General features: G+C 38.7%; 2 protein-coding genes across 4 annotated transcripts in view; one reads left to right on the top strand and one right to left on the bottom strand.

Moving 5' to 3' along the window:
• Window positions 1–579, bottom strand: part of OPN3 (opsin 3) — a 15411-nt gene extending 14832 nt beyond the window's left edge. Inside the window, exon 1 of the mRNA XM_015620327.2 lies at window positions 149–579. Coding sequence (XP_015475813.1) covers window positions 149–500 — 352 coding nt within the window. The 5' untranslated portion in view covers window positions 501–579. The remainder of the gene's footprint in view (window positions 1–148) is intronic.
• Window positions 146–12782, top strand: part of WDR64 (WD repeat domain 64) — a 68039-nt gene continuing 55402 nt past the window's right edge. For 2 of the 3 annotated variants that reach the window (XM_015620323.3, XM_033512689.1), the window contains exons 1-6: window positions 146–228; window positions 7099–7259; window positions 8267–8418; window positions 9103–9230; window positions 12048–12147; window positions 12679–12782. In XM_015620323.3, coding sequence (XP_015475809.1) covers window positions 8268–8418; window positions 9103–9230; window positions 12048–12147; window positions 12679–12782 — 483 coding nt within the window. In that variant the 5' untranslated portion in view covers window positions 146–228; window positions 7099–7259; window position 8267. Of the gene's footprint in view, window positions 229–7098; window positions 7260–8145; window positions 8419–9102; window positions 9231–12047; window positions 12148–12678 lie in introns of all 3 variants that reach the window. The other variant, XM_033512688.1, reaches the window with a different exon arrangement.

Here is a 12782-nt window from a genome sequence, read left to right on the forward strand (position 1 = left end):
AGCGGGGAAGCGGCGGTCGGGGAGCGGGGAAGCGGCGGTTGGGTCGGTTGGGAAGCGGGGACGGGCGCGGGACCGCCGGTACAAGCGGGCGAGGAGGGACCCAGCAGGACAGGGAGTGACAGGCGGCGCCCGCGGCCCCAGCACCCACCGAAGAGGCTGCTGCTGAAGCCGTCCCAGACGCAGCCGGCGGCGTCCCACACCCAGCGGCTCCTCAGGCAGGACATGAAGGTAAGGCTCACGCCGAAGACGGACACCAGCAGGTCGCTGAGGCTGATGTTGACGAGGAAGAGGTTGGTGGGCGTGCGGAGCCGCTTGAACTTGTAGTAGAGCACTAGCACCAGCAAGTTGTTGCACAAGCCCAGCATGCCGATGGTGGCGACCAGCAGCGCCAGCAGCTCGTAGGTGCCGGCGCTGAAGAGGGGCCGCTCGCCCGGCACCTCCTGCTCGGGCGCCGCGGGCTCCGGGCGGCTGGAGGTGCCCGTGCCGTTCCCCGCGGGCATGGCTCCCGGCCCGAGCGGGGCTAAGCCTCCCGGCCCGCTCCCAGCCCCATGGCACACCGATGCTCTGGGCAGGAGGAGGAGTCCCCGCTGCCTTCCCGCCCACGGAGGGCGCGCCCTCGAGTGGCTTCGTCCTCTCCTGCCCCGGGGCGGGCCCTGGCCCGGGCACGGCTCCTTCAGAACAGGTATTCTCGACCTCTTAGCGCGGTGAGCAGCCCGGTTGTGGCCGGGATGTGGCTGTTGTCTCCTCTTCCTTAAAAATCCTCCGAGCGCTTTGGCTGGGCCACGGCTGCCATCAGCAGCGCTTCCCTCACGGGGGCCGCGTTGGGGCAGACCTGCTCTGCAGCCGGCTCCGGGAAGAGGTAGACCCGATATTTAAGCTTCTTCTCTAGATGTCCTGCCAATGAAACCTCCTGTTGTGGCAATAGTGTCTCCTCAGGAGATTCCCCGCAGTGCTCACAGCTTGGCTCTGGGAGCTGGAACCCCACAAAGCGACCCGGCAACACAATGGCCCGTGCAAACCTGTGGTGTGAGCGAACACTTTCCGTGTCAGCCATGGGGCAAGTAAGACACTGCAGTCTGCACCGTGAAGTCGCCTATTTTATAGCTTTGTTTCCAGTGTGTGTTGTACAGGAATACCGTGGCTGCCTGTGTACAGCTTTAGCTGCTGCTAGTGGCCGTGTTGCCCTGAGCATCAGCTGTGTTAGGGTGGCTGTGCTGTCTCCAAACCCAGCCCACCCCGCAGTGTTTCACAGGGAATTTTTCTCACCATGGTTCTACATCCAAAACACCTTGCCAGACCAAACATTGGTTTTCCTCACCGGAAGACCTCTAGTTTGTTTGCTTTAATACGTGTTGATACATGACAGCCTTCTTAAGGGCCCAAAGAAAACTCAGTTTTGCTCTATACTTACCTTAGTTTTAAAAAAATAATTAAAAAAAAAAAATCAGCTGTGAAAGCAACAGCATTTCAATGTTTCAATGGATACATGTAAAAAAATAGTTGTTTTGGTGGGTTTTTTTCTCTTATACACTGTGATATTAAATGGTCTAGACTAAGGGTGAACTGAGAGTGAAAACATGGATAGTTGAGGTAGGCTTGATGTTTTTCAAAACAGACCTATATACAAATTATGGGCTTCTCATGGCAGGAAATTTTATATGACAAATTACTGCTGTAATACAAGGCAGTAGGAATAGTCCAAGGTCCAAAAAATTAAACACTGATTAAAGTACCTATTCTTATTGATGTTAACTTTATTTATGATCCATGTTGTTAAATCCCTCATATATCATGTAATCAGTAATTAAAACTTACTTTAAAAAGCTAGTTCAGTTTGTTTCTTCATCACTGGTCGATAGGGTTTTTCTCATTGAAAAGGAAGGAAAAGCTTCTTTTCTCAAAATCAATTACACATTTTTTACCAAAAAAGTTGTATTTATAGAACACATGGCTTTCCAAAATTTCTGGTAATAGACCACAGTACTTGAGCATCTGTTTTAAGGAAGACATAATTTTGCCTTCCTCATCCACCAAAAAAAAAATTTGTCTGTACATGACGGACCATGTGCAAAAATATTGTGTCAATGCACAGTTATGGGTTTGTTTAGGACAGTCATTGCATTCTAAAAGACTAACAATGACATGGCTGTACCAAATTAATACTACACCTCATTTAGAGCAAGTCATCTCTATCTTCTGCCTGTGAAGGAAAATTTTAAATTGTGTATCTTTTTATCCCTGCTAAATGAGAGAAAAGGTAGTAAGAAGAACAGGAAAAAATTAATGTAGGGAGTAGTACATGCCAGACAACATAGTGTCAATTGGCAGATTCCATTATATACTTAGGGTTTCTAAGAGGTATTTCACTATGGCACCTGTCAGAAATACTCCCTCTAGATGTCTTTGAATTTATAGAAGATAAGAGAACCCATAACTTGCATTTTATAAAGATCATATCTCAGAATTCCTGTTTTAGGCTTTTTCATAGAAAAACTAAATAGATCCCTAGATGTGCAATCTCTCCAATGCTTTACTTGCAAAGGTCACATTTTTAATACTGTCAGATTGCTAATGCTATTCAAGTGATCTTGGATACTTCGTGAGCAGAGTTCCATTTGTCTTCCATGCAGTGTTACTTCTCATATGCAGCACAACAAAAAGAAATTATGTTTTATTGCATTGTATTATATTGTTTTATTATTTATTGTATTGTATTGTGCTGTATCATCATGTCAAAGGCAAAGCTGGAAACAGAAGCCTGATCCCAGTTCTAGTCTAGATTCTGTTTTACCTAACCCACTCTAGAACCAATGCTGCTATGGTTTTAATAAGCTAATTAATTCTTTAGTCAATCCTTTTCTGCTGCAAAAAGGGTTTTACCTTGACTTTTACCATTGCATAAAAGGATAGACCAGAACCCATTTCTAAAACTGTATGTGTGTGACTTACTGGAAGTGTGTCAAAGTACTAAACATGTATCTAGCTCATGGAATTAAAAACATACAAGCAGGAATAGAAGGTACCCAGTCCTGTACTACAAAAACACTCTCTGAAACTCCCAAGGACTTCCTAGATCTCTTCTGCAACAGTCCTTTTAGCATGCTGTTTGTTATGCCCAATTCACATGGGGTGGAAGGATACATTGCCTGTAAATTTTCAGGTGGCCATCATATGCACAAGACAAACCTTAAAACCCAGCCTTGGAACTAATAATTCACAAGTAGAAGGTTTGTAGATGTCTGGAACTGTCTTCAAAAGTTTATAGTATTTAGTAATTTGGAATGCTTCAGCACACCAGAGCATTGAGTGTCACATGTTAGAGCTGAAGAATCTGAAGCAGAGTAAATAAACTTCCAAAGTCACTTTCTAAGTTACTTTCTAAGCTTTGATAGAAATACAAACCACAAATATGACTCCCATTTGTAGCTGCACCATTAAAATGCCTGGGCTTCTGCAGTGAGAACACTGTGGGGTGGAAAAAGTGTTTTAAGGCATTCAAGAGACCTATTTCATTTTATGTTCACTGCCTTATCTGTTGCTTTCACTTATTTCCTCTATTTTCTCTCTTCTGCTAGCATGCCTTTGAAGTCACAGGCTCTTTCCCATCTTTCCTAACAAGCAGAGAGTGAGCAGGAAAGTCAAGCTTTGTCTGTATTAAATACATTTGTTCTAGGAGTCAGATAATGCTGGGGTTTTGATGCCTGTTTTGAACTTCATAAGCTTATTATTTCAAAGGGCATGGTATAACCAGAATGCAGGCTGCTCAAAACCAAATTTCCCAAAAACTCTGGCTACCTAGCTTCAGCTTCTTTGTTTTTTTACAGTGTTCCCCTAGCATATCTTTTTTTCTTACATGTTATTTTTGCTATTCTTTAGCCTTAGAGGCAGATGAAAGCCAGGTGATTATTCACTGTATCTCTGTATATATAGCTGCAGGGTATATCCCCAGAGCAAGTGTGAGACACTTTGTGGACAGAAGAAACCTTTCATCTGTTGCCAACATCTTGGCACTAAAACAAGGCTTTTAATATAGATCTACACTTGTTGATGGTGCAATTTTTAAGTAAAAAAAACCCAAGATGCACAACCCTAATTGCAAAGCTTTAAAGCCAGGGCTTTGTCTTGCAGAACTTGTAATCCTATGTGTATAATCTAGTCCATATTGGGATGTGAACTTTAAATCTAAATCATAAAGCAGGTAAAATGCAAATGTTGCAAGAATGTGAGAATATCCTGGGCTGAGAGAAGTGCGTGGCTCAGACACGGTTCACTGAAGCGAGCACAGGTGTTTTCAGTGGGGGAGGGGGACCCAAGCAGGCAGTCCTGGGAGGTGATGGTGAGCAGTCAGAGCATCTCTGCTGCAGTTGGAAGCTGGCTGCAGCCTGTTCCGTGATGTGTGAGCTCTGGTATACCTGACACGTGTACAAAGAGCTGTACTAGCTGCAGGTGTGATTCATCTCACCAAAATGATGCATTTGAGAGTTAAGCACCTTAGACCAGTAAGATGAATCACCCTCTGGAAGTGTTTATTGTCTGGCACGTAAGATGACTTGAATAATTGACTTTTGGATGCCTGAGTTATATGAGATGAACTACATATTGGCTAGAGAAACCTGTGTAGGACTGTGCGATGTGCTCAGACAGCAGATGCATATTGAAGCCTCTGTGGCCCTTGTTTCTTGCAGAGTAGATTGAAAGAAGTGGTGATATATACTTGTGCCTGCTGACATCATACTGTCCTTTGTGCTACAGACACAGCTCATAGGGCAGCCTGAACTCTAAACACTGGCATTGTATCATTGTATAACCATTATAAGACCAGAAACACCAATTTTTGCAACAGTAACACTATTAAATTAGTTTGTGATATAAACTGGTTTCTTTTAAGGAACAACCTTTCATATTAGTTCATACTTCTGCAGCAGCTTCTGTTAGTATGACAAACATAAAGCAAAAGTCTACAAACTCACTGCCTTGTGATCATTTTCCAGAGCCAAACATACAAATCAATATATAGTTCATAGGAAATACAGTTTTTAAAACTATTATTTGGTCATTTCAGCTGCTATTAGTGACAGAGAGGAGCAGATGCACATAGTAGTGAGGAATGCAGTACTACTCATGAGGTGTTAATATCAAAAGAAAAGTGAAAAATTGAACCAGTAGAAAAAAAGAGTGAGCTAATGTAAATGTTAACATGATAGTGCCTCTTAAACACTGTTTCATAGAAGAAAACTAACTTTCACAATGCTAAAATATATTACTTTCCCAGCCCCATAGTGGTCAGAGTTCAGTCAGTCTGAATTCAAGCAGCTCTATCCTGATTCAACTTAAACACAACCAAGTTTAATGGGATGTTTATAAGGAAGAAACAGGAAAAGATGGGTAAGCTTATCAAAAGAAAACATCTTCAGGGACTGATAATTTTTTTTAATTTTTAAATGGCTGGACTTTATCTGGACCAAAATCAGTCAGAAACAAACTCTTTTATGTCCCAGAGCCTCTTTAGGGACAACTAAGGCCAGTTTAGATCCACTGCTTGATCCACTTTGGGCTGTTCTGAACCATCATTTTACTTGGGGAGAATTTGCTTTTGCATGAGAGCACCAGAAAAAGTGAGTGACAGCCTGGTACATGCAGGAAAGATCTATCACCTTTGCTATTTGTCTTCTTCTGTAGGTTTGGGTTATTTGTTATGAGCCAACAAATTACATGCTCAGAATTTTAAAGCATACATGGCATTTTATAGACTTATGGTAGTTAATGAGATAAAGATTAAAAATTATTGATTTCTCAAATGAGGTGCCAATTCTACAATGACCTTGCTGCAGCTATTCTTTGCACCTGTACAGACATATCATTATCTTTGTATGTGAGAATTTCCAATAATTCAGACTAATAAGATTATGTGGTAAGAAGAGAAGAGTTGAGAAAGTTAACTTCTGAATAAACATTGATTATATCGTATTCCATATCCAGTGCTTTCCACACTATCAGTAAGGGAGATAGTGAAGGAAATGCTTCTCATTCAGTTAATGCTACTGCAGGGCTACTAATGCAAGGACTTCCTGACTCATCAATTAAATATTGAATTTGCCTTTTAGACTTTGCTTATCTTCTAATGCAATTCCTATCTTCTCTACTTTTTTTTCAGTCCACTCAGTCATCACATCTTATTTTTAAATTGTGCCATATATTTATTTTTTTATTATTTTAAATTTTGAAAACAACAGAATCAGCTGGTACTGAAAGCAATGATTCCTCATTTGGGTTTCTTTGTGTTTTCCTTATGTTATATAACATGAAGTTTCTGCATGGGTTTTGCAAGAGAACAAAACATATTTTTTCTTCTTCACTTTTTATTCTTAACCTCTCTATTCTGAGGATGGATGTTAATACCCTTTATGAACCTTAAACCACTGATATTAACTGGGAAATGGGAATATAACCTGATGTCATAGAAGCTTAGATAAGAGAGACTGGGAAAATTGATCAACAGGAAGGACTGCATAACAAGAATTCAGCTGGAGGCAGTATGTCAGATTCATCCCAACTCTGACCAAGTTACAGTATCTGACCAGCCACTGTGTACCTTGACACACAAAGGAAATATTTTCCTTGAGAATTTCTGTTGGAAACAGCAAAAATGTATCCTTCAGCTATCCCTCCCTTTTCCAGGCATCATTGCTGCATTTCTCTGCCAAGCTATTTTCCTTATTCTTATCAAAAGAAATGCTTGTTGCAGTAGAGCAGAAGTACCCAGAAACTTTTGGGTTCTTTCCCTTGAAACAGTAGGATTCCAAGCTGTTGGATTGCTTGTGTTAGGTAGCATATCATGTGACACCACTTTCCCTGACAAACTAGCTATTTTATGCAGAGTTATTTCCATGTATTATTTTTAGAAACTTTATAATACCAATTACTTTCCTTCTCTATATGTTTCAAAAATGTCATTTAACTGATATGCTGAGTGTGTGTGAAGACTATTGCCTTTATTTAATTTTTCTTTGAAAAAGTGACTGGAACATTCTTGGAACATGCCTGTTTGATATCAATCCTCTAGATTGCCATGAAAAAAATATAATTTCTCCTTTTCAGCTACAGAATCTCCACAGAACTAAGACTCCATGCTCAGGAATTTGAGAAAGTCTTATCCAGTAAACCTGGCATCAGCCTTGGTGAAGTAATAGCAAAGTGGATCTGGAGATCAATAGCTAAAGAGCAATACAAAGGAATTGATCAGTGTGGTCTACAGAAAAGTGAGTTTAACAAATAGCCTGAAATTCATCATTTGCCTAGTATGGTATAACTCAGTAACATGGCATCAATATCCTTTAAATATATTGAAAAGATGAAAAATGTGGATAAGAATCACAATTATATTGAAACCTAAAGGAAATGAGAAGTAGTCCAGGCACAAAGGCCCCCAGTACAAGAATGTGCTAACTAAATCAGCGAAGATATTACAACTACAGAAAGGAAGCATAAGCCACACAAAGGGGCTTACATTTTATCAGTTTGTGCAATTACCCTTTGAAACAAACATGTTGGATTCCCCATCTTTTCATGTCTGAAGATCAACATTTGACACCTTAGCACAAGTTATACTTTAGAACAAAGTTTTGGGCTCAGTGCAGTGATAAATGGCTGGTATTTATGGGTTTGTAAGATAAAGGAGGTGAAAGTAGAGCTAAAGGTCAAATTTATTCATGCAATTAGTACATACTAAATGCTCTCCATTCCTTCAGCTCTCTTCCCAAAGAAACATTTGGAAAAGTGTTACTAAAAGGCTGAGGGGAAATACTTCTCTGGAGACACTCAAAAACCACCTGGATGCATTTCTGTGTCACCTGCTCTAAGTGACCTTGCATCAGCAGTGAGGTTGGACTGTATGATCTCCAGAACTCCCTTCCAACCCTAACTATTCCATGAAAAAAAAAACATGAAGTCTTTCTGTCACCAATTACATGAGATAAAATGAAATAATCTCACATGCTAGATTACTTAGTGGTCCTAGTTCATGACCTGGGGGCAACCAGTGAGTAGGATTCTGTGATGTGATGGGATGTTGTGATATCCACAGTTCACTATACTGTTTTCCAGCTTGAGATGCTAAGACAGGGTCTCCTCTTTTTCATTATGTAGTGTTTGGTATACCTGTCATGCAGCTGCATCTCACATGAACTCATGTGGGGGTTAAAGGAACAAAGCAAGGCTTGGACATGGCTGAAGGAAGAGCTCTCCCTCTTTTCTTCTCTTAATAAAGGATGTCTGGAAAGAAGGATCATGATGAGGAGAGTTGCTCTGCTCTTGAATTGATTGATTTCAAGAATGCTTTGGAGCAGTTCCAGAATCTAGTTGAAAAACTGGTCATCCAGAAGACCAAGGAGAGTTCAGGCTTGTATACTAAAGATGATGGTAAGAAATACTAATTCAGATGGAAAAGTGTAGTTTTCACATGGAGAGAACATATCATAGACAGATAATATTAATGTTCTAACTGTAACTGTTTGATTTTTAAAGGAAATAGAGAGATTGCACTGTGAAAGTTCTTTCCTCCTCCTGTTAGGATTTCTGGCCGAATTAAAAGGCCATGGTGATCACTCAGAAAATATAATTGGTGGAGTTGGCACATGTAGAAGTTACCATGATGCTAACTTGTTTCCATAAAAGCACAAACATAATGAATTATGTAAATACAGTTACTAATTGTAAATAATGAGAGTAAAATTTTACTTTTCTCAATGCAAGTGGCTATTGCTGCTTGAAAGGATAAATTTTATCCTACACACCATCCAGGTTCAAAAAAAAAAGAAATCAGAATTATGGTAAGTAAGGGAAGAAAAAAGGAAGTGAGAGAATTTTATCTATTCTTTCATCTGTTTTGTGTTATGCATCGCAAATTAAGTAGTTTTAAAAAAAGCAAATATTAGGACTGATTTTTTTTTCTTTTCTTTTTCTTTGCAAGTGCTTTAGTGAATACAATGTGAACTTGCATGCTATTGGTATTGAAGGAGAAATAAAACATGAGGTAGGGTGGATAAGAAAGGAATCTGTAGCCTGCCACTTTTAAACTGTGTGGACATTGTTCCTCCCATACAGATGAGATAGACTATAATAAGTTCTATACAACCACACGGACACTTTTTGGTCCAGCAGTCAAGGATCAGAATGTTCAGACCTTTTTCAGGAAGATTATGAGCAACCTTGAAAGGCCAGAATGGCTTGAGGTAAGGATTTCTAAAGTTTTCTTAAATATGAAAAACTAGTTAGAATTTTAAATGGTGATAGTATTTATCTGTTGATTGCGTGTTGTTCAGGAGTCTGTTGTTCATGAGCTCCATGGCATAGTGAGGCACTCTCTTGTTATTTATCCTAGCTGCCTGAAACCTGGGTGTGGTTCAGCTCTTCAGAACTACTTCAGTGATGTGCATTGTCCTCAGGCCTCTTGACAAAATGCAATATCTCTTATGACTACTTATGACTCTCTTATGACTATGCCATTTGTGCTCAGAAGCTAAGTCTGTCTTTAGCTAAACCTTCAGAAATGCTTTCTCTTTTTCTCCTTTCCTCTCTTTTCTCTTACCTCTGCTTCCTTGCCTTTCTCTTACCCTGTTAACAGCATAAATCTGGCCTTTACTTTGAATATGAGGTGTTAAAGGTAGAGCAGCATTTTAGTAGAGTTTTTTTACCAGACAATCATGCAAATATAATTTAGTCCTGTAGCGGAGTTTTTGTAATCAATTTTTTCAGTCTCTAATGGTGGTAAATAGCAAATCTTTGTCAAAAGCATGTAAAAATGGGGTAACTGTGAAACAGTAGATCTGATTTACCCTCTTTGCATCTGTTTGCATAGGATTTCCTCTTCCAGAGTTGCAAATGCACTCTGTGTTTAATATCCCTTCCTGGATTTTTAATCTATCCATTTGTAAGTTATTTCTGAATCCACCTATGAAGGTTATCTCTATAGCACCCAGTTTTTCACATTTTGTGAAAAAGTACTTTGTCAATTTTTTTTTAAACATGGTGCTCTTTTTTATTTGCACATGTTATGAGAAATGAACACTTGCTCTAGAAATGTGTCTTTTATTAAGGTATTTCCCATGGGTAGTGTTTTAGGCAACTGTTCTGTAAAAATTACTCATTCTTAGATTGTTAGAGCCAATCCTTATCAAGAGCACCCATCATCATATATTACTACAAGACTTTTTTTCCTTGTTTCTTACCCAAGGACAGAACTGTGCAGAAGGGACAAAACTCCCAGCACACAGTGACTTTCCTATGATAGCATAAGAGGCATTGTACACATGGCAAATCCTTGCTGGACTTACATGGCAGGGTATTAGCAAATGACATGAACTGTAAATTTGTCAGCATATTTACATTTTATGTTACTCTGGAACATCATGCTAATATTGGAACCTTGAAGATACCCAGCACCTGTTCCTTATATGTTAGCAACAACTGATATCAAGTTCTAATATAATCCTAAAAACTGTGTGTTCAGACATTTCTATTTAGTAAGTCTCTGTATGGGAACATTTCTTAATGTCCTTAACTACCTTTCTTAACCATTGTTTTTACTTACAGTGTCACATTATTCACGGACTTTGCTCGTCAGCCATTAAAGATTTCTTTCAAGGAGGGCTTGGAGCAAATCTGGAAAATAGCTGACAGTCTGAAGGACTGATTGTCCTTTGTTTAGGGTAGCAGAACAGTAGCAGGTTATGTTCAGGCTCATTAGTTTATAAGAGAAGTAAGGAATCTCTGTATGTTTGCTGGAGTGTAGATCATTTACTCCAAAACCTTATGAGTTTCTAGTGCAGTCAGACTAGTTACCAAATTACATAATTACATAAATAATTCAGCTACATAATTGCACAAGCAAGCACATTATGGGATGTAGTAAAAGAGGTGAAGCCCCTTTAGTTTCCTTTTGAAATCTGTGCATGATTTCCTTGGGATAAAATTCCCCAGAACCCTTCCTATGAGCATTTCTCAAATTTTACCAACTGTTAGCAGACTGGTGACAGTCTTTTAACATGGCTTGCATATAAACTCCCTTGAAAAACACGGATGAATGATAGCTAATAATTGTGTATATGGAAAGGAGGGAGCTGTGAAGCGAAAAACTAAGAGTAATGTTGTGTGAGAGTATATTTTGAAAGGTGTACATCTGAATCTCTCAAAGAATGAAAATGGGAACTCTATTGTATAACATGGAAAATACTGAACTAGAGTAAAATATAACATTTTGTCTCCCATCCAAAGGAATATTGCTTTTAGAACTCATAGAAGAAAGTATATATAATGTCCATAATATCAGAAAGTAGTTTAAAAAATTTGTACAGTTAAGTGGGACTAATTTCCTAAAGAAATTACTAAACTGCTTTTGGGTACAGAGCTTGAGATTTGTAGTGCATTTCACCTGAAAATTTCACACCATGGAGCAGAAATAAGCTACTTACCTGACTGTGCAGGCATTTTCATCATATTCAGTACAAATAGAACATTGTCAGATTGGAGATGGACAAAAAAGGATTTTTTAGAAGTTGTCTTTTTATTTCATTTTTTTAAACAAATGGGAACCTACATATCTTTATGGAAAAGCTTTTCTGTGTAGGCTAAATCACTGTGCTGCATTGAATGTCTCAGTTTATAAATATGGAGTTGTCTGTTTTGTCTGCCTTTTGCTAGTGTTTTTTCCTAGTTGAGGTAGGTAAAACTAGAAAATGAAAATTGAATATGGTTATTTACAAAGCAAAACTGTTCTATCTAACAACTTTTAAAAATAGATGGACTGTATTCCTAGAAGCCCTGTGTAAGCTGACTTCTTTACAAACATTGAAGAAAGATTGTGCCTGAGTGTCAGATCTTAGAAGTCTAAAGTCATATTGACAGACAGTGGTTAAAGGAAATAATACTAAGGTACTTACTCAAAGAATATTGAATTATTAAAATGCGAGATAACTTTGATTTTATACATGTATCTCCCAGAAGTAGTTTTGCAATAAATTACTTGTTTAGTTCTATTTTGTTTTGTTTAGATTTTTGGCTGTTTCACAGAAGAAAGTGATGGCACATCTTCCCCATCAAAAGAAAGCATGGTTTTCCTTGTATCTGAAAAACAGCAGATTACTCATTCAGGTGACATACTTCATCTTATATCAAAAACTGGATTTTTTCTAAAGCAGTGTGCTGCTCAATTTCTTGAAAGTAGAGTGATGAGATCACGTCTGTCTTTGCTTATTCATGTTTCTTCTTCTGTGTTGCAAAATACATGGATTTTTAGTAAACATTGAACACTCCACTGCATTTACCCATTCTCCATATTTCTTAATTATTTTGAAAATATTAATTTTTCTGAACCAGACTATTTATTTATGCAGTTACTCATTGTTTTTCTGTATTTTTTGATAATATGGAAGAAGAACAGGCACATCCAGAATTATTATATTAATTATATTTAAAGTGCAACATGATGAATTAAACCAAGTATGGGATAATTTATGACATATTGCATCACTGCCTTGCATATGGTACCAAAATGCATTTCAGGAAGAGAAACTGTTCTTACTATTATAGTCATATTTGTTTATGTTTTCCTTACTATTACACTTCTATTTGTTTATGTTTTCCATGGCTGTAAGTAGAAGAGTAATATTTTGTCATTGACAGTTGTCAAGAGAAAAGATGTGATCAAGGGAATAGTGAATGTGCCCCTTCTGCATCTCACATTAACAGCCTCTCAGAAAGGAGTGCTAACTGTGTTTAGCAAACAG

Source organism: Parus major, chromosome 3, assembly GCF_001522545.3.
Source record: "Parus major isolate Abel chromosome 3, Parus_major1.1, whole genome shotgun sequence".
Classification (NCBI taxonomy): domain Eukaryota; kingdom Metazoa; phylum Chordata; class Aves; order Passeriformes; family Paridae; genus Parus; species Parus major.